Genomic DNA, 21,053 nt, shown 5'->3' with positions numbered 1-21,053 from the left:
ATTGGAAAAGACCCTAATGCTGGGTAGGATTGGGGGCGGGAGGAGAAGGCGACGACAGAGGATGAGATGGTTGGATGGCATCACCGACTCAATGGACATGGGTTTGGGTGGACTCCGGGAGTTGGTGATGGACAGGGAGGCCTGGCGTGCTGCAATTCATGGGGTCGCAGAGAGTCAGACATGACTGAGCAACTGAACTGAACTGAACTGAATATTAACTTCTGTTGGAAACAACTTCACTCACCCCGTATACCAATACTGAGTGTCCATTTTTCTTCCCTTAGATAGCAGTTAGAAATAGGGGGACAATATTAACATTTTTTTCCGTAGAAACACATATAGAGAGAGTTATGGGGTCTAAAAGTCTGAAAATATTGTAAATATCCTTCTTAATATTAATACAGTAAAAACGTGTAAGCCAAACTGAAAAATCTGCAGTGGCATCTGAATTTTAATCTTGGCCTGACTGCACCCCTGGATCTCTGCCCTTTGTAGGTAGTTTTGCTTCTGGGTGTCTTTTGTTGAACACTTTTTTAATTTTAGTTATTACAATAAAACATGGTCTATGCTCTTAAGAAGTTAACACATGAGCTGAGGACCCATGAGTAACAACTGCCTGTAGTGTAAACATGCTCATGCTATAACAGAGAGCTGTACAAAGTGTCAGAGAAGCATGGGGCCTGGAGGCCCAGGAGAAGACGGAAAGGTGACATCTGATCAGGGCCTTGAAAAAGGTCTAGGATTTCTTGCAGCTTCAGCAAATGAAGGCAATATCTACTTCAAATGTATAGAGAAGTTTTTAAATGAAAACAATGGGAAATTAACAAATACAGACTGTGCCAACAGTGTATATTTAAAAAACCCAGGCGTGTAGAAAAGGACCCCAAGCAACAGTTAACACTTAGTGTTATTGACCAGTTCTTCCAAAGAGCTCAGAGAAGAGGGTGTCCCCATAGACCCTATTAAGTAAACTTCTCTTATGGAATTCAAAGGAGTGGAAAGTATTGCCTCAGCAACTGCCAGGTTATTTAAATAGTGTACATAAAAACATAATTCTTCTGTTAAGGTAATAATCTGTCACATGGGCCAGAATCTTTGTTGTTCAGTCAAGAAACTCTCTCCCTTAACCCAGTCTGTGTTGGAAATACATTGACAGATTCTTGGTCTTTGGTTCCCCTCCCCATCCCACTCCCACCTCCCATGCAGACGGCTTTCCATCCTTAGCATTTTCTCTTTGTGGTCTTATTAATGTCTTTGATTAGGCTTCAGTTTCCTTTCACACCCATCCTCTTCTAATCATGCCTTGAGGCAGCCTCTTAGCTTTCTTGCCTTGAGTTTCCACAAAAGCTCTACTTTTTGCTTGGTAGAGGGAATATCCAATTTCAGTAAAGCCCTAATTTTCAAACTTGACTGCACATGGGAATTATCTGGGGAGAAAGATTAAAAATACAGGTGACTGAGCTTCACCTGGGGTTCTGTAAATTTGAGTTGCATTTTGATACTCTGCGTTTAACAGTTTCGGTTCAGTTCAGTTCATTCACTCAGTTGTGTGCGACTCTTTGTGACCCCATGGCTGGCAGCACACCAGGCTTCAGTGTCCATCACCAACTCCCAGAGCCTGCTCAGACTCTTGTCCATTGAGTCGGTGATGCCATCCAACCATCTCATCCTGTGTTATCCCCTTCTCCTGGCTTCACTCTTTCCCAGCATCAGAGTCTTTTCCAATGAATCAGTTCTCATAAGGAGGCTAAAGTATTGGAACTTTAGCATCAGTCCTTCCAATGAATATTCAGAACTGATTTCCTTTAGGATTGACTGGTTTGATCTCCTTGCAATCCAAGGGACTCTCAAGAGTCTTCTCCAACACAAAGTTCAAAAACATCAATTCTTCGGTGCTCAGCTTTCTATATGGTCCAACTCTCACATCTGTACATGACTACTGGAAAAACCATAGCTTTGACTATACGAACTTTGTTGGTAAGGTAGTATCTCTGCTTTTAAATATGCCGTCTAGGTTTGTCATAGCTTTTCTTCCAAAGAGCAAGTGTCTTTTAATTTTGTGGCTGCAGTCACCATCTGCAGTGATTTTGGAGCCCAAGAAAATAAAGTCTGTCACTGTTTCCATTGTTTCCCCATCTATTTGCCATGAAGAGATGGGACCTGATGCCGTGATCTTCGTTTTTTGAATGTTTAGTTTTAAGCCAGCTTTTTCACTCTCCTCTTTAGCTTTCATCAAGAAGCTCTTTAGTTCCTCTTTGCTTTCTGCCATAAGGATGGTGTCATCTGCATATCTGAGGTTATTGGTAATTCTCCCAGCAGTCTTGATTCCAGCTTGTGCTTCATCCAGCCTAGCATTTCGCATGATGTACTTTGCATAGAAGTTAAATAAGCAAGGTGACAATATACAGCCTTGACATACTCTTATCCCAGTTTGGAACCAATCTGTTGTTCCGTGTCTGTTTCTAACTGTTGCTTCTTGACCTGCATACACATTTCTCAGGAGGCAGGTAAGGTGGTCTAGTATTCCCATCTCTTGAAGAATTTTCCACGGTTTGTTGTGATCCACACAGTCAAAGGCTTTGGCGTAGTCAATGAAGCAGAAGTAGATGTTTTTCTGGAATTCTTTTGCTTTTTAGGTGATCCATCAGATGTTGGCAATTTAATCTCTGGTTTGTCTGCCTTTTCTAAATCCAGCTTGAATATCTGGAAGTTCTTGCTCAGTTCACATACTGTTGAAACCTAGCTTGGAGAATTTTGAGCATTACTTTGCTAGCGTGTGAGATGAGTGCAATTGTGCAGTAGTTTGAATATTCTTTGGCATTGCTTTTCTTTGGGATTGGAATGAAAACTGACCTTTTCCAGTCCTGAGGCCACTGCTGAGCTTTCCAAATTTGCTGGCATACTGAGTGCAGCACTTTCACAGCATCATCTTTGAGGATTTGAAACAGCTCAGCTGGAATCCCATCACCTCCACTAGTTTCATTTGTAGTCATGCTTCCTAAGACCCACTTGATTTCGCACTCCAGGATGTCTGGCTCTAGGTGAGTGATCACACCATCGTGGTTATCTGGGTCTTTAAGATCTTTTTTGTGTGGTTCTCCTGTGCATTCTTTAACAGTGTCCCATGTGATTTTGCTGCACTTCTAGTTTTAGGGTGGATAGTTTCAAGGCAGCATCTCAAACTTTATATTTTGGCCACCCTGGACAGCGTGCTGCACTGTGCTCAGTTGTGTCCAAGTCTGCGTGGCCATGGGCTGGAGGCTGCTGGGTCCTCTGTCCATGGGGTTTCCCAGGCAAGAATACTGGAATGGGTTGCCATTTCCTTCTCCAGGAGATCTTCCTGATCTAGGATTGAACCCACGTCTCCTGCGTCTCCTGTCTTGGCAGGTGGATTCTTTACCACTGAGCCACCAGGGAAGCCCCTGTGAGGTAGGCAGGATCCAACCAGGGATGGAACCAGTGCCCTCCTCAGTGGAAGTGCAGAGTCCTAACCACTGGATGTCAGGAAATTCCTGAGAAGTGTTTTTCAGATTGTGGGCTGCATGCAGCATGTTTTAAAAGCAGAAAAAGAATGGAATAGAAGGTATTGAAATGGGATGGAAGAGAAGATATTCGTCTAAGTGAAAGTGAAAGAAAGTGAAAGTTGCTCAGTCGTGTCCGACCCCATGCACTCTACAGTCCATGGAATTCTCCAGGCCAGAATACTGGAGTGGGTAGCCGTTTCCTTCTCCATGGGATCTTCCCAACCCAGGGATCGAACCTGGGTCTCCCACATTGCAGGTGGATTCTTCACCAGCTGAGCCACAAGGGAAGCCCGAGAATACTGGAGTGGGTAGCCTATCCCTTCTCCAGCGGATCTTCCCAACCCAGGAATCGAACAAGGGTCTCCTGCACTGCAGGCGGATCCTTTACCAACTGAGCTATGAGGGAAGCTAAGAGTAGTGCTTAAAGACTTTAGTTTGGGGCTGTGTACTAGATTGAGATAGAAAACGTATTCTTAATTTGGGTCATGGACAAAAAGCTTGCAGACCGCCCTCTCAAGGTTGTGTGTCTAGCTTTAACCTGACTCTTCCTGACTTGCTTCCCAAAGTGGTGGTGCCACTTTAGGGTCCCGAAGATGATAGACCAGTGTTTCTGTTGCTGTCTGTTCTTCTCAAAAGTTTGTTTGGATGAACTTTAAAATTTTTGTCTGTTGATGAGTATGAAACAGTATCTCATTGTGGTTTTACTCTGCCTTTTCCGGATAGCTAGCGGAGAAGGCAATGGCAACCCACTCCAGTACTCTTGCCTGGAAAATCCCATGGACGGAGGAGCCTGGTAGGCTGCAGTCCATGGGGTCGCAAAGAGTCAGACATGACTGAGCGACTTCCCTTTCACTTTTCACTTTCATGCATTGGAGAAGGAAATGACAACCCACTCCAGTGTTCTTGCCTGGAGAATCCCAGGGACGGCAGAGCCTCGTGGGCTCTATGGGGCCGTCTGTGGGGTCGCACAGAGTCGGACACGACTGAAGCGACTTAGCAGCAGCAGTGAAATTGACGTTAATCACTTTTTTCTTTAATACAGGAAAATTAATATAATTTATCTGCTAGATATTAGATCAGTGTTGCAGTGGTAATGAGGATAATCCTCAGTAGTATATTATAAATACATTTTCCTGAATAATTGAAATGACTTGACTTGCTAATACTAATGATTGACAGTTGAGAGGCATAAGTGGTTTAATTTTACGAGTTTTCTCTTTATACACTATAGTCTATGCTTAAACCTGAATCTTTGAATTTGGCATAATGACCTTATATTTGTATTCATACAAGACCATCAGTAGCCATTATTATTAGCATCATTTTATTGATTTGAATGTTAATATCTTTATGTATTTGCATAGATACCTGTCCAGTCTTTTTCTTAAAATATTATAGTAAAAATATATGCATGCAATGTTTAAGACTATAAAAGGATAAAAAAAATTAGCCTTTCTTCCTTCCTTTCCTCCATTTCTCCTCCCCAGGAACAACTAGGAAAAAGATTCTTATATGACCACTTAGATGTATATACTATATTGCTCTTCCCCCCTTTTTTCTGTTTGTTTCTAATTTCTTTTCTCAAATGACATTCTCATCATTATTTTGTAGCTGGCTTTTTCTTGTACTCAATAACATATCTTCAAGATTTTTTTTTTCAACCCATATGAATATTACCTTATTCTTTTCAACTGCTATATTGGATGCTATTATCTGTATGCATTGTAATTTATGGTTTAAGTATTGATGTATATTTAAGTTAAATGAAAAAACCCACAAAATACACACAAAGAAACTGTTGCATTAAGTATTTTGTACTTACTTAAATGCATGTGTCTGTATATCTGTAGAATAACTTCTAGGAGGTGGAATTGCTGGGTCAAAGGGCTATGCCTTCAGATAGATTTTTGCCAAATTGCCTTCTTAACAATTGAACTTATTTAAACTCTCCCAATAATACTTCAGAATGAACTGACCAGTATTTAATGTTAACTTTGAAAAGTGCTCAAATTGTCATTGTTCAGTATGTATATAGTCGTAGTTTGAATAGACCCTATTTTGTGGTTTCCAGCTAGATACTGGAGTGTAGAATTTGTGAGCCTTTTTTTGCCTTTCTTCCTCTTACCTCTAAACCTAATAGAAAGCAAACATACTTTAGCTTAAGATACAGCTAAATGAACTGTTAAATATCAGAATACAATGGTTATCCAAAATCTTTTAAAATCTGTGAAAGCTGATGCTTTAAAATTAGACATTGGACAGTGTTTCTGTTACTGTCTAATTTACTACAGAAGAGTACTATCAACAGTCTTTTTTTAGGAAAAAAAAACATTAACTGCTTTCATTGATAGTCTTTAAATAGCAATTTTCTGAGTTTCTCATTATGAAAGATTTATATTCTGTGTTAAATACTGTTTTGATCAGTTAGTTCCCTTTTATTTGCAAGTGACAGAAAACCAACATGTTCACTTTAAGCAAAAGGGGAGTGGTTTTTGGGTTGTGTGACTGGGAAATTTGAATGACAGCTTCTGCCAGTACTCCTGAGTTATCAGTACTTTTCTCCCACTCCTGCTTCTGTCTCTTGTCTTTATTCCCTTCTTCCACAAGGGAGGTAAATGTGGGTGGGCCCCGGACCACCTCTGGCCACCATCTTGGAAAGAACAAGCTTCAGAGCACTTCTCTTTCAGCATCTGAACATAAAATCTCAGGCAGGACTCTAGCTGGCCCACAGTGCCAACGATCGGGAGATGGAATACTGTGTTTGGGGACCCCATCAGAATCAGGTGGTGTAGGGGGAAGGTAATTCTCCAAAGAGAGTGATGCTGGCAAATGCTGCCAGTAAAAGAAGCATGCCAAATCTTCCTTAGATCTAAGAGGTGGGTGTTCGGCTGCAGAGGTGGAATAGATACCTGCTGCTGCTGCTTGCTGCTGCTAAGTCGCTTCAGTCGTGCCTGACTGTGCGACCCAATGGACTGTAGCCTACCAGGCTCCTGCATCCATGGGAGTTTCCAGGCAAGAGTCCTGGAGTGGGTTGCCATTGCCTTCTCCGGGAATAGATACCATGCACAGGTAAATTATAAGGTAACAAATGGTTCAGAGAAGGCAACAAGAATTCAGAAGAGTTTGGGGGAGTTAGAGTGGTCTTTTGCAGGAAATGGTACCAGAGTCGAATGTTAAGGCGGCCTTGTTATATTCCACGCCACTTGATTTCTTGCTCCATAAGGTCACTTTTATCCATCTTTTTCTTCGTTCTCACAGCCAGACTCTGAATCCAGGTCTTTATTTTCTTGGTAGTTGCAGAAGATGCTCTGTCTCTGATCTATTGCCCTTGTCCTTTTCATTATACACATTGAAGCCAGAGAAGACTTTCTAGAACACTCTTCTCATGTCCCTGCCCTGCTCAGAAAACCTGTAACAACCTTCATTACTGCTTGAATAAAGTGCTGTATAAATGCCTGCACCTAACATTTAAGGATCCCTGTGTTCTGGTCCTCGAACTACTTTTCCAGCCTTTCCTTCTGCAATCCTTTACTTGGACTCTGTTTGACAGCATTTTGCATAAACAGCCGAGAGGGACACAGGCACTGTCTGTATAAGCAGGTTTGTCTCAGCTGGTGACTTGTGTTTCTTCCCTTGGATTTGAGGGATTCCTCTAGGTTCAGTCTTCCCTTTAATCCCTTTCGGCTTTCTCTTATATATACTTTTGCAGTTGAGACCCAAATAATTTCCAGAAGACAGTGAAATGGACTGAAAAGCACCATCATAGTGCTTATCACTAATATGGTGATTCTGTGATTTAGTTGAATCTGTGAAAACTGCACCTTTGTAGTAGATGAAAATTTGCTAAGATGAAGGAGGTTTCTTTCCTTACTATGTAGGGTGGGTGCTCAGTCATTAAAAGTTGTGTCTAACTCTTTGCGACCCCATGAACTGTAGCCTGTCAGGCTCCTCTGTCTATGGGATTTCCCAGGCAAGAATACTGGAGTGGGTTGCCATTTCCTCCTCCAGGGGATCTTCCCAACCCAGGCATCGAACCTGCATCTTCTACTTGGCAGGCAGATTCTTTACCACTGAGCCACCAGGGAAACCCCTTACTATGTAGGCTCACCTGCGAAGTCTCGCCTAGGGTGATCCCTTGAACCTTTTTCTACAGAACGTAATGGATATAGTCTTATTGGTCAAATCTTTCCAGTGAATGAATATGGGGAGTAGTGCTTTGTATAAAAGATCTTGACCTTTTATATCCTTTAGTATACTTTCTTCTCCTGGTGTCCTGTACCCTTTTAGTTTGTACCTAATGAGAGTTAGCTGGACCTGAGGAGGGCTTAGGAATGGGGGACGGAAGAGGCAACCAAGAGGTGACCAGCAACCCAAAGCCATGGTTACCATAAAGCTTAATTGTGAAAAATGAATTCAGTGTTAACTGATCTTGATAAAATTAATCCTAGTATTTAAAAATACATTTCTTGTTCTGTAAACATCATTGGAAAGTGTAATAATAGTAATGCAGGCATAGCATTTTAAGAGAAACTTGTTTCTTCCCACAAGTTTTCTTATTAAAATACTTCATAGACTTTTTCAGAGGATTCAATAAGATCTGCATGCTTTTTATAAACTAAGCTCTCAAATGATATATATTGGTATATTTATTTACGTACATAGGTATTCCTAGACTGGACATCGCATCTTGTAAATTGGCAAACAGGCACCTGCTATTGCTTAATTTATACTGAAAAATTACAATCTGTTGTCTGTTTCTTAAGTGAACCCCCGACCTCATTTTCTCCCAGTTTTGGAACCTTGCTTGTCTTCTCTCTTCCTTCCTCCTTCTTCCTGTCTCAGCCCTAACCTTGAGCTTCACTGTGGAACTCAGGAAGAACTTCTGGCCAAGGAAAGGGCTGCTGCACCAGTGGAATTCCTGTCTGGTTGCTGAGAGCCATTTCTTAGTGCGACGGGGCACCGCGTTGTGCCTGTTCTCTTGGAGATGTCTTTTTTCATTTATATTCTCGTCAGGTCTTTCACAAATATGCTGTTAACTTTTTTATCGTGGTTACCTGTAAACCTGTTAACCCCTCTAAGTAATTGAAAACTGAATATAATTGCAATTTTTTTTGTACTTCTAGTTTGGGATATAATGGGAAAACTTTACATTTAGATTTTCTACAGACTTAAAGATCAGAGCTAAATCACTGCTTCTTGGTGTTCTTTGAACTTGGCAGTTATTAGAAAAATAGAAGTATGGCATATCTCTTTTCGGGGATATACGTCCAAACAGGAAAAACTGGAAAACCCGTAGTTTGTAGAAATGAGGTATTGATTTGTAATTATACCATTTCTTTCTTTACAGGTAGGCGAAAACCAAGAGTACATCGGCCTCGTTCTCCAATATTGGAAGAAAAAGACATCCCGCCCCTTGAATTTCCCAAGTCCTCTGAGGATTTAATGGTGCCTAACGAGCATATAATGAATGTTATTGCCATTTATGAGGTACTGCGGAACTTTGGCACGGTTCTAAGGTTATCTCCTTTTCGCTTTGAGGACTTCTGTGCAGCTCTGGTGAGTCAAGAGCAGTGCACACTTATGGCAGAGATGCACGTTGTGCTTTTGAAAGCAGTCTTGCGTGAAGAAGACACTTCCAATACTACCTTTGGACCCGCCGATCTGAAAGACAGCGTGAATTCCACGCTGTATTTCATCGATGGCATGACGTGGCCAGAGGTGCTGCGGGTGTACTGTGAGAGTGACAAGGAGTACCATCATGTTCTTCCTTACCAAGAAGCAGAGGACTATCCTTACGGACCAGTAGACAACAAAATCAAAGTTCTGCAGTTCTTAGTCGATCAGTTTCTCACCACAAACATCGCTCGTGAGGAGTTGATGTCTGAAGGGGTGATCCAGTATGACGACCACTGTCGGGTCTGTCACAAACTCGGGGATTTGCTTTGCTGTGAGACCTGCTCGGCGGTGTACCATTTGGAATGCGTGAAGCCGCCGCTCGAGGAGGTGCCGGAGGATGAGTGGCAGTGTGAAGTCTGTGTAGCACATAAGGTGCCTGGTGTGACTGACTGCGTTGCTGAAATCCAAAAAAACAAACCTTATATTCGACACGAACCTATCGGATATGACAGGAGTCGGAGGAAATACTGGTTCTTAAACCGAAGACTCATAATGTGAGTAAACCTGGTCTTAGATTTTTTTGTGTGTGTATTTAAAATTAAGCCAGATTCCTTCGTGATTGATGTAGCAGAGCTGTGCTGCCGATGTGATACAAAGTTTTGTGATTTAATAATGAGTTGTATGCGTGTGTGCTAAGTCGCTTCAGTAGTGTCGGACTCTTTGCAACCCAGTGGACTGTAGCCTGACAGGCTCCTCTGTCGGTGGGATTCTCCAGGCAAGAATACTGGAGTGGGTTGCCATGTCCTTCTCCAGGAGATCTTCTCCACCCAGGGATCAAACCTGTGTGTCCTGCGTCTCCTGTATTGGCAGGTTGATTCTTTACCACTAGTACCATCTGGGAAGCCCAATGAGTTGTATAGTTTAATAACTACTAACTTGAAGGAATATGTGCATTAAAACAAGTTTTTACAATTGTAAGGACAGAATGGTATATGAGAAAAAGCAAAGTATACACCATTGTATTTGATACCTAGGATGGAAAAATTAATTACTTAAAATTACTTAAAAACATTAATTACTAGGTGGAAAGCCACATGCCACTGTGGGCCCTTCCCCCATTAGATTCCCTGCACCGCCCCCCACCCCTACTCCCACCCCCCAGGATAGTCTCCATCCTAACTTTGGTGTTAGGATTTTCTTGCTTCTCTTTTTAGTTTTGCTATATCTGTATATGAAATGGAGCAGCAAGAACAAACCAGTTGTCTCAGGAACGATCAGTGCTATCATATTGATTGCAGTCTCCCAGAAGATAAACCCAACAAACTCATGGCCATAGTCTTGGCTTGTGCTTTCCCGAGGGTTTTCATGAGATTTCTTCCAGGCAGGGCAGTGGGAAGAGTGGGAGAAAGTCTGGGAAAGCAGAGGGTTAACCTCAGTGAGGGTGATGGACAGGGTTGTAGTGTGGACTTGGTTTTGGATAGCCTGTAGAAGTATGGTCAGAGAGAGCGGGCTGCTTTGTAGTTTCAGCCTGTAAAGTTTTCAGAGCCTTCTTCAAGCTCTCAGAACTAGGTCACAGCAGAAAATTTGTCGTGGGATGAAATGAAAGAGCAGGCATGGAGAGGAGAGAAGGAACTTCATCAGCACACGGCCAGACCAGGCTAGATAGAGAGGAGGAGCTTAGCCAGGCCCACCGTTAGTTTTTAAAAATGGTACAGAATAAACAGCGAATTTCAGAATTTTGTACAGTTGTCTTGCAGTGTTGCTGTTGAGAAATCTGAATCCATTCATTGATTCTTTGTATATAACCATTTTTGACTTACCTGCAAGCTTATAGAACCTTCTCTTTGCCTTGGTGTTTCCTGCAGTTGTAGAGTGATACGGCCTCATGTGGATCTGTTTTTGTCCATTGTGTGTGTGGTGGGCGCTTTCAGTCTGACGGTTGAGTCAGTTCTGAGAACTTCCCTTGAGGACTTCCTCCTCTCCTTTTCCCCGTTTCATTTTTCTTGAACTATTATTTTATTGAATGTTGGACTTCCTGTTTTGGCCTTCTGATTGTATCTTTTCTCTCCAGTTTTCCTCTTTGTCTTTGTCTTCTGTGGAGTGTGTGGGTGTGTGTGTGCACGCATGCGTGTTGCTCGGTGCGCGTATGTATTGCTCAGTTTTTCTGGTCTTTATCTTGGTCTTCAAGCCCTACTATTTATTTTTCCTTTCCTATCATATTTTTATTTTTTAAGAGCTCTTTTGTTCTTAAAATCATCCTCGTTTTTAAAAAATAACATAAAATCCTGGTCCTTTATTTTCTGGAAATAAAAATTTCTCTTACTTTTGAAGATATTTTTGAAATTTTTGATACTTTTTCATACATTTTTTCCCTCTGTGCCTGGTCTCTGTTTCTTCTAGTCTGCTTCTTCCTGCTGTTTGTTTGTTTTGTCTCTTCCATCCTTAGATGTCTATTAATCCTTAGTTTTCTGCTCTTGATTGATTAACATTGTGGGATTAATACAGCTGATTGGAAGTTCTGAGCAAGTGGGTAGGCTATGAGCTTAACCAATTTTGAGCTTAACCTTTAGGTGATTTTCTTAATCTTTGTTCTTGGTGACCCCCAGTGTCACTCACTATCTTTAGCCCTTCCTCTGGAGCCTGTCAGGTAGTCCAGAGAGGCCTTTTCTTGTGTCCTGCTTGGAGCATGAGGGTCTGGCTGGCTGGGTGGAGAACGTGGGCTGCATTTACCATGCACACCACATTTACTGTGTGCTTTGTTTTTTGTTCAGTGGCTCAGTCGTGTCTGATTCTTTGTGACCCCATGGACTGCAGCATGCCAGGCTTCCCTGTCCTTCGCTATCTCCCGGAGTTTGCTCAAACTCGTGTCCATTGAGTTGATGATGCCATCCAACCATCATCCTCTGATGCCCCCCTTTCCTTCTGCCCTCAATCATTCCCAGCATCAGGGTCTTCTCTAGTGAGTTGGCTCTTTGCAGCAGGTGGCCAAAGTATTGGAGCTTTAGCATCAGTCCTTCCAATGAATATTCAGGGTTGATTTCCTTTATATTGACTGGTTTGATCTCCTTGCAGTCCAAGGGACTCTCAAGAGTCTTCTCCATACTGTGTGCATAGCCATTCAGTTCCTTGGTTTTCTGTACAGGACCTTTGTTCATACCTGTTCCTGGTGTCCCCTGGTCCAGAGGACCTCACTTTTACCTCCTGTAGTAACTAAACCTTTAGTGGCTTAAAGTGGGTAGATAAGTGGTCTCTAGATCTGCTCCTGAAGCAGCTGGCAAGCCTTCTCTGCTGTCGATACTCCCTCCGCATGTCAGTGTCTTCGGAGGATTGTGATTGCTGGTTCTCAGCTCCACCCTTTGTATTTCAGATTGCGCTTTCTTGGCCCTGTTAAAGGCAGTTGTCATTTGCCCATTTGCTTTCCTGCTTCCAGTTTTTGTTGTTGTTGTCATTTTTATTTTCTCTAATCTTTCTTTATTTTAATTTTTATTGGAGTATAGTTGATTAACAATTTTATGTTAGTTTCAGGTGTACCACAAAGTGAATCAGTTATACGCATACAGATACCTACTCTTTTTAAAATTCTTTTCCCATATATGCCATTACAGAGTATTGAGTAGAGTTCCCTGTGCTATGCCATAGGTCCTTATTGGTTATCTGCTGTATGTATTGTAGTGTATATATGCCAATCCCAGTCTCCTAGCTTATCCCTCCCCACAGTTACCCACTGGTAACCATACATTTGTTTTCTCCATCTGTAATGCTGTTTCTGTTTCATAGATAAGTTCATTGGCACCCTTTATTTAGATTCCATATGTAAGTGATATCATATGGTATTTGTTGTTCTCTGACTGACTTCACTTAGTTTAAGAGTCTCCATTCCATCCATGTTGCTGCAAAATGGCATATTTCGTTCTTTTTAGAAAAATATTTACTTGGTTGTGTCAGATCTTAGTTGCAGCAGTTGGGGGTCTTCATTACCTCATGTGGGATCTTTCGTTGTGGCCCATAGGCTCTAGCTCTGAGGCGTGTGGAATTTAGTTCCCTGACCAGGGATCGAACCCACGTCCTGCTGGACCACCAGGGAAGTCCTTATTTCATTTTTGTTTTATGGCTGAGTAATATTCCATTGTATGTATGTACCACATCTTCGTTATCCATTCTTCCATGAATGGGCATCTAGATGCCTTCTTTTGTCCTGGCAGTTGCAAATAGTGCTGCGGTGAACATGAGGGTGCATGTATCTCTTTGAATTATGATTATCTAGTTTCTTTATTCTTATATGTTTAGATCTTTTTAAAAAAATGCAAACGTACTTTATAATTTTATCTATTTATTTGGCTGTGCTGGGTCTTCGTTGGTGCACGGGCTTTTCACTAGTTGCAGCGAGCAGGGGTTACTCTCTAGTTGCCGTGTGCGGGCTTCTCTGGTTGCAGAGCACGGGCTCTTGGGTACATGGGCTTCAGTAGTTGCTGTTCCCAGGCTCTAGATCACAGCCTCAATCATTGTGGCCCATTCATTTAGTTACTTTGAGGCATGTGAGATCCTCACGGACCAGGGATCGAACCTGTGTCTCCTATGCTAGCAAGCCGATTCTTTACCACTGAGCCACCAGGGAAGTACCGTAAGTTTACATCTTTAAAAATATTCCTTTAGCAGTTTTAAAGGGTTTCAAGGGGCTTCCCTGGTGGCTCAGATGGTAAGAATCTGCCTGCAATGCGGGAGACCTGGGTTCAATCCCTGGTTTGGGAAGATCCCCTAGAGGAAGGCATGGCAGCCCACTCCAGTATTCTTGCCTGGAGAATCCCGTGGACCGAGGTACCTGGTGGGCTACAGTCCATGGGTCACAAAGAGACACGACTGAGCGGCTCAGCACAGCAAGAGGGTTTCAGGAGAGAGCATGAATGAGGCGTGTGGATTCAGTCTATTCCTTAATCCAGAAACTGATGTGAGAAACAGTATATTATGTTTTTAAATGTTATTTTGTGGTTTTTGGTTTCTATCAGTTATTTTAAATTTTCATATAATTTTCTTTTTTGCCCCCGTACCTCCCACATATCTCGTTGTGGTGGTTATTGTTCCATCTTTCTCACATTATGCTATGGAAATGGTAGCATGGAAGCTTGTGTTGGCAAGGAGGTCATTACAAATGGAGAGGTAACTGTAACCACATTTTGGTGTGAAGTTTAATGCAGTCTTTCATTCTAAATGAAGAGTCAGTGACACTGCCTTTCAGGGAGCCTGGTGCTTATACCCTCTAGACAGCAGCACAACAGGTAACAGGCCCCACTCACTGGTCTCCTGGGCCTTCCCGGAAGGGCTTAGAGTCCTCAGGATTGCTGTGAACCAGTCAGGAAGTAAGCGATACTTACTCTGTGCTCCTCTTCTCCCATTCTTCTGGTGCCTTCCCTGTCCTGCCCCTGTTTTGTTTTCGTCACACCACATGACATGTGGGATTTTAGTTTTCTGACCTGGGGGGAACCCTTGCGCCTTACAGTAGAAGCTCAGAGTCCTAACCATTGGACCAGCAGGGAATTCCCTGGGCTGTTGATTATGTATTATAAAATTCTGTTGTTATAGGTGTACAATTCAATAATTTTAGTAAATTAACGCTGAAAGTCACACATCCCAGGAAACGTTTCCTTCTGAGACAAATCCATGTGGTTGGTCACTCTACGTTTCAGTTGTCCTGAATGAAGGTTTTCTCGTATCTGTCTACAGTTAATCTCACGCCCACCCTCAGCCTTAGAAAATCACTCCTCTGCTGTTTGTATAAATTCGCCTTTTCTAAACATTTCATATAAAAAGGAATATATAATGATGTTTTTCTTCTCAGTTCTTCCGCTTAAAATAAGATGTGCGTTCAGTTTTCTAATAAGCATTTTACAAATACATTTTTAAAATTAATCCTCACAACAGCCCAATAATGTAGGTACTGTTCTTGTCTGCATTTCATAGATGAAAAACTAAAACTCAAGAGAAGTTAAATAAGTTGCTCTTGGAGTTGCTCAAGACTCTTTGGCTATTAGGAAGTAGGACCTTAAAAAAAAAAAATCCTTTTTTTTCCAGGACCTATTTTTAAGAATCTTCTCTTTTCTTCTTTTTTTTTTTTTGGCCACACCACGTGGTTTGCAGGATCTTAATTCCCTGACCAGGGATTGAGTCCGGGCTATGGCAGTGAGAATCCTAACCACTGGACCGCCAGGGAACTCCCAAGAATATTTTCAGTAACTAATTTTATACTGTAGTCTAGTTTCTGAGCCCTCATCTTGAGAAGTCTGCAACTTGCATTGTTTTACTTGTTAAAAGCAGTGCTTAAAGAAAAATAGTGTAATGGTTTTGGCTCTGTTGAGACTGGATTTTTCTGAGATCTTATAAATTTGAAACAAAGGCATTTTTAGAAAATTTGACGTAAATTAAGTGGTGTTCCAAAAAAGTTGTTTCTTGATAAATCAGCATCTGTATGTAAAGCAACACTCAGACAAGAAGAGAAGACTCATTGAATGGGGTTAAAGTGCAAACCTTTGAAATTACAGGAGTCAAAGGACTCAAGAAGGTTCCTGTGGGTGGATTTGTGATACATCAATGAGATGAAATAATCTGCTTTTCTAAATTGGACAGTAAAATTCTTTTATATGTATGTTTGGCTGCATTGAGTCTTAGTTGCGGCACACAGGCTCTTTATTGTGTGGCATGAGGGTTTCTCTCTAGCTTTGGTGGGTGGACTTAGTTGCCCTGCAGCATGTGGGATCTAGTTCCCTGAAAAGGGATCAAACCCTCATCCCCTTCATTGGAAGGCAGATTCTTAACTACCTGACCACCAGGGAAGTCCCAGTGTAATATGTAATAATAATAATTTTTAGATTAAAATTTATTATTTTAATAAATTTATTATTATTTAATAATATTTATATGTAATAATAAATTACATATTTGGCATTGAAACTATTCACTTACATTTATTTGCTTTAAAAGCTTTAATCATAGTCCCTCAAATTTCCTTTCTTAATGATAATAAAGTACACAAAATTTAATGAAAGATTTCAGATGAATTAGGATAGTATCTTTTTTCATGTGTTGTGACATTTTGACTACTTTCTTTGTAAAGTCCAATACAAAAATTTAAATATCACTATTAATGACAGTCATTTCTTGTCAATAATTTAAGTAAATGTGAAAGATTTTACATCTTTTTCAGTTAGATCAAAACAATTTCCGTTTAAGCGCCCCCTTGTGGTAGATTATATGTGGACTCCTGGTGAAAAGTTTTGAAACAATGTAAATTGCTCAGGTTATGTAGAGATTTGGTATATGCTTTCCTGGGAAGTCCAGAAGCTTAAAATGATGCAAGTGGACCTGTTATCCAAGGGGTTATGTCTGAAACAAAGTCTGGCGCAGTAATCACGTTTTTGTTTTTTTGGCTGAGGCTTGCGGGATCTCAGTTTCCCCACCTGGAATTGAACCCTTGCCCTCTGCAGTAGAAGCACAGTTTTAACCTCTGGACCACCAAGGAAGTCCCAGTGAACACTTTTTCATTGTAATGCTAGTATTTTATAGACATTAAGTTTTCGTATTATTGCTTTTATTTAATAGTCATTTAAAATGTTATTTGGACAAGTTAGTGAATAAAATAAAAGTTCTTACACATGAGTTTATAGTCTACCTGAAGAACCAAGATATTGAGCAAACAATTTAGAGATCAGTTCCAGTCTGATACATAAGAGGGCCAATCTTTCTTAAATATTGCTTTCATTCTATCAATCCTTTGCTCTGAAATTGGGGCTTTTAATAAAGTAGGAAGTACCAGATTAGCACCTTTTCCTCTCACTATCTGTTCTGGATAAAATTACCTTGAACACAGCATTTTAAAGCTCTGGATTTTTTCACTTTCCAGAACTAATTTATCCTTTTTAACCTGTACAGCTTTCTACCTGTACCTCCCCATTCCAGCCATAAGCTGCCTATTTACTGGCTGACTCAGTTGCCATCAGACCTAACACGTGTAACCCTTCTGCTCATGTCCAGTTCTGCATATCCAGCAGCCTCCTGGACAAGTCCATGTAGCAGGCGCCTCAGAAGCAACATGTCTAAAACTGAATGCATCACTTGCCCCCATTACCTACCTTTCATTCAGTGTTACCATCTTAGTAATGGGATCACCATCCTGCCTGCTGCTCAAGCTAGAAACTGGAAATAGTCTCCTATCCTGTGTTGTTTTTTATACCTTGTAATTATCTCTTAAATATTGAATCTGTTTCTCTCCATTCTCACTGTCAACATCATCTCAGTTATATTCGTTTAGTTGTCTCCAAACCAGTCTGTGTGTAACTCCCCATTCCCCAGTTGGTTTTCTGTTCCATAGTTGGACTGTTTTTAAAACAGCCTTTCTGGTCAGGTCTCCTTTACCCCCAAGTTGAAAAACTTTTCAATTTCATGCTTTCATTTGCCCTTAACAGAAAGTTCATAGATCTCTAATTTTGTATATTCTCTAACTTTGTTGTTGTTCAGTTGCTAAGTCATGTCTGACTCTTTTGCGACCCCATGGGCTGTTTCCCACCAGGCTCCTCTGTTCATGGAATTCTCCAGGCAAGAATACTGGGGTGGGTTCCCATTTCCTTCTCTAGGGGATCTTCCTGACCCAGGGATTGAACCTGCGCCTCCTACATTGCAGACAGATTCTTTACCAGTGAGCCACCAGGGAAGCCCTATTCTCTTGCTTCCCGCCACCCAAAACAAAATAAATAAAAAGCACTCAGCAAACAAAAAAAAACTCAAAGCCTTTCAACTAACTTATCTTTCAAGTCAGCCTATATATTCCATTTCCTAGAGCTTTCCCCCCTGAAATTCTCTCCCACTTGCACCCTGAAACACCTTTACAAAAAAAAAAGCAAAAACACACTCCACTTTGTTTGTTTTAAGGTAGATATCGTATACTTCATAAGATGAGCAAAATAATAGCAACTCTGCATACTGCACCTACTATATACTGGCAGTGTTTGAAGCACTTTACATTTTTAATTTGTTTAATTCTCACAGCAGCATTTTGATATATAAATACTATCACCCCCATTTTACAGATGGAGAAGTTGAGGCATCAAGAGTTTAAGTAATTTATCCAGTATGATACTACTAGCAAGTGGCAGAATCAGAATTCAGTCCCAGGCATTCTAACCCAGAATGTGTGCTCTTAACCTGCTTGGGCTGCCTTTGATCTCTGAATCTTGAGCTGCATTAGTTTCCTGTGACCTCTATAACAAAGTATAGTGAGAAATTCACATTTTAATAGTTCTGGAGGCTAGAAGTCTAAAATCAAGGTGTCCATGGGGCTGTGTTCCCTCCAGAGGCTCTAGGAAGGAATTCTTTGTTTGCCTTTTCCATCTTCGGGTACCTGAGGTGTTCCTTGGCTTATGGTAGCACAATTCCAGTTTCTGCCAACCTTGTGTCTTGAAGATAGGCCTTTTCTGTCAAGGGGCCCAAGATTCTTCCAGCCTTTTCCCGTTACCCAGTTCCTAAGCTGCTTCCACGTTTTCGGGTATTTGTTACAGCAGCACTTTCATTTCCCAGTATCCCAGTCTGTTTTGGTTCCCTAGGGCTGCCATGACAAATGGACATAAGGTGAGTTGTTTAAAGCAACAGGAATTTATTCTGTCCTGATTCTGGGGCTGAGAGTTTGAAGTCCATGTCAGCAGGATTGTTCTTCCGCCTCTCTCCCAGCTTCTGGGTGGTTGCTGGCTGTCCTTGGCATTTCCCAGCTTACAGACTAGCACAGCACTTAGATTTCTGCCTCCATCTTCACATCACCTTTTCCACGTGTCTCTTCGAATCTTCTCCTCCTCTTACAAGGTTAGCAGTCATTTGATTTAGGGCTCACCCGAATCCAGAATGATTTCATCTCAAGATCCCTAGATAATTACAGGTGCAAAGACTGTATTTCCAAATAAGGTCACGTTCTGTGGTCTCAGGTGGACATGCATTTCTCTGGGGTGCTAGTCAACCCACCACACTAGCGTTCCTTACTCTTAGTTTCTGTGGGTTTGTTTAGAAATGAAACTCAAAACTTAACTGTTAGTCATTAACCTCTTATCTTGCCTAAGTAGAAGCCAAACAGACTTTAAAACATAGGCATAGAATCTGGAAACTTGCGCTTAATTGCAATTTTGGCAAATATTTTCATTCCAGCCTGTCCTCCCCTGCCATCCTGTGAACTCTTTGAGCTGATCAGTGACTTCATGGCCGCCGGGGGTGCAGAAGAAGCACTTCAGAGACAGAGCTTCTGTAGAAAACAGATTATAACCCCATAAACAGATACACCTACAAATTGATGTATGTTCCTACAGGAAAGCTGTTGTCACCTTTACAATTAGAAGAAATAATCTTGGTTATTTAAATTGTGTAAATGTGCCCAAGTACATCAATATTAAAACAACTTTTCTTTGAAAGCATTTGCCATTGTTGTTCACTCAGTTTTACTACTTTATGCTTTTGATGAATTTATCCTCCTACAGCCTCAAGAAGAAAAAAAAAACGTCAGTGTTGAGTATTATCTTTGATGAGCAAAATAAAAAATAGGGCTATTTTTATCAGGACATTGACAGACTGTACATTTAGGGGAAGAATATCAAGGTAGTGAAAACTGGAAAACGTGCTGTGTGAGAAATGGTTATAAAGTATCTGAGCATGTTTGGCCTGAAAAGAAAAAAGTGGTAAAATTATAGATGTGAAAGAGTTGAAGGACTGTGTGGAGGAGGTGTTAGAGTCATTTCAGAGAATTCTAGCAGGATGGATTGATGGAAATCCTAGGTATGTGTATCTTCTCTTAAAAGGGGAAAAACTTTCTAATAGAGCAGTTTCAATCTAAAATGGACTGCCACTGTTACGAAGTTATGAATTCTCTCTTAAGATGAAAATTAAGATTAAAATTAAGTGTTCTCTGTTAAGATGGAAATTCTGCAAATGCCAGCATGGGCTAATTTAGTCATCTGATAGGGACCCTTTCAGTAGCTTGTGAGTTGCTTGATTAAGTTTGCTCTTAGCATCTCATTTTCGTGTTGAAATCTTATGCTTGTAAATTGTATTTCTACCCCCAAAATGTTTTTATGTAGAATATTTTTCTCGTTCCATTGAAATTGCAGATATTTCTGTATCGAGAAAAAAGCAAACAGTTAAAAAAATTTGATAATCTTTATAATAGAGGAAAACTCCTTAAGATTGATATCTTAGAAAACAAATAATTAGGTTGTCCTGTAACTCTTGTGCTTGGTCAAAACATTTTAATTTATTTACTACCTTACTAGTAACAATAATATTTTCTATTTATTGGTCATTATGGCTCAGACAGTAAAGAATCTGTCTGCAGTGCAGGAGACACAAGAGACATGGATTTGATTCCTGGGTCGGGAAGATCCCCTGAAGTAGGAAATGGCAGTCTACTTGAGTATTCTTGCCTGGAAAATTCCATGGACAGAGGAGCCTGGCAGTCTACAGTCCATGGGGTTGCAAAGAGTTGGACACGACTGAGCCACTAACACATTTCACTTGTCAGTGATGTTTCCAAGCACTATAACACTTAACTCTAATAAGATGCTTTATTAGAATACCTTTATTTGCTTTATAATATCTCACAGTGACCCTCAAGATAGGTTCTGTTATCTCCATTTACCAGTGAGGTGAATAAAATGGCTCAGACACTCAGAGAGGTTGTGTCTTGTCCATGTTCACATATCATAAGTGACTGAGCCCATTTAAAGCCAGATCTTTCTTAAAGCCCTGTTCTTTCAGCTCCATGAGTTTGCCTTTGAGCAAGTAGGAAAGTTACAGACTTGTTCTTGTCAGATACTTCACACATATTCCTGATTTTTAAAAAATTTTTTTCTAAATTGAAGATGATTGCTTTATAGTATTGTGTTGGTTTCTGTG

At 40.9% G+C, this 21,053-nt stretch overlaps 1 protein-coding gene across 8 annotated transcripts in view; it reads left to right on the top strand.

The window, feature by feature from the left end:
- BPTF (bromodomain PHD finger transcription factor) overlaps window positions 1-21,053 on the top strand; it is a 133,204-nt gene that overhangs the window by 32,306 nt on the left and 79,845 nt on the right. For all 8 annotated transcript variants that reach the window (XM_081576850.1, XM_081576848.1, XM_081576849.1 and 5 more), the window contains exon 2: window positions 8,872-9,694. In XM_081576850.1, the coding sequence (XP_081432976.1) occupies window positions 8,872-9,694 (823 nt within the window). The remainder of the gene's footprint in view (window positions 1-8,871; window positions 9,695-21,053) is intronic.

The sequence above is a fragment of the Giraffa tippelskirchi genome, chromosome 3 (genome assembly GCF_054371585.1).
Source record: "Giraffa tippelskirchi isolate mGirTip1 chromosome 3, T2T-mGirTip1v1.2.pri, whole genome shotgun sequence".
NCBI lineage: Eukaryota > Metazoa > Chordata > Mammalia > Artiodactyla > Giraffidae > Giraffa > Giraffa tippelskirchi.
This window is presented reverse-complemented; position numbering and strand designations above follow the sequence as displayed.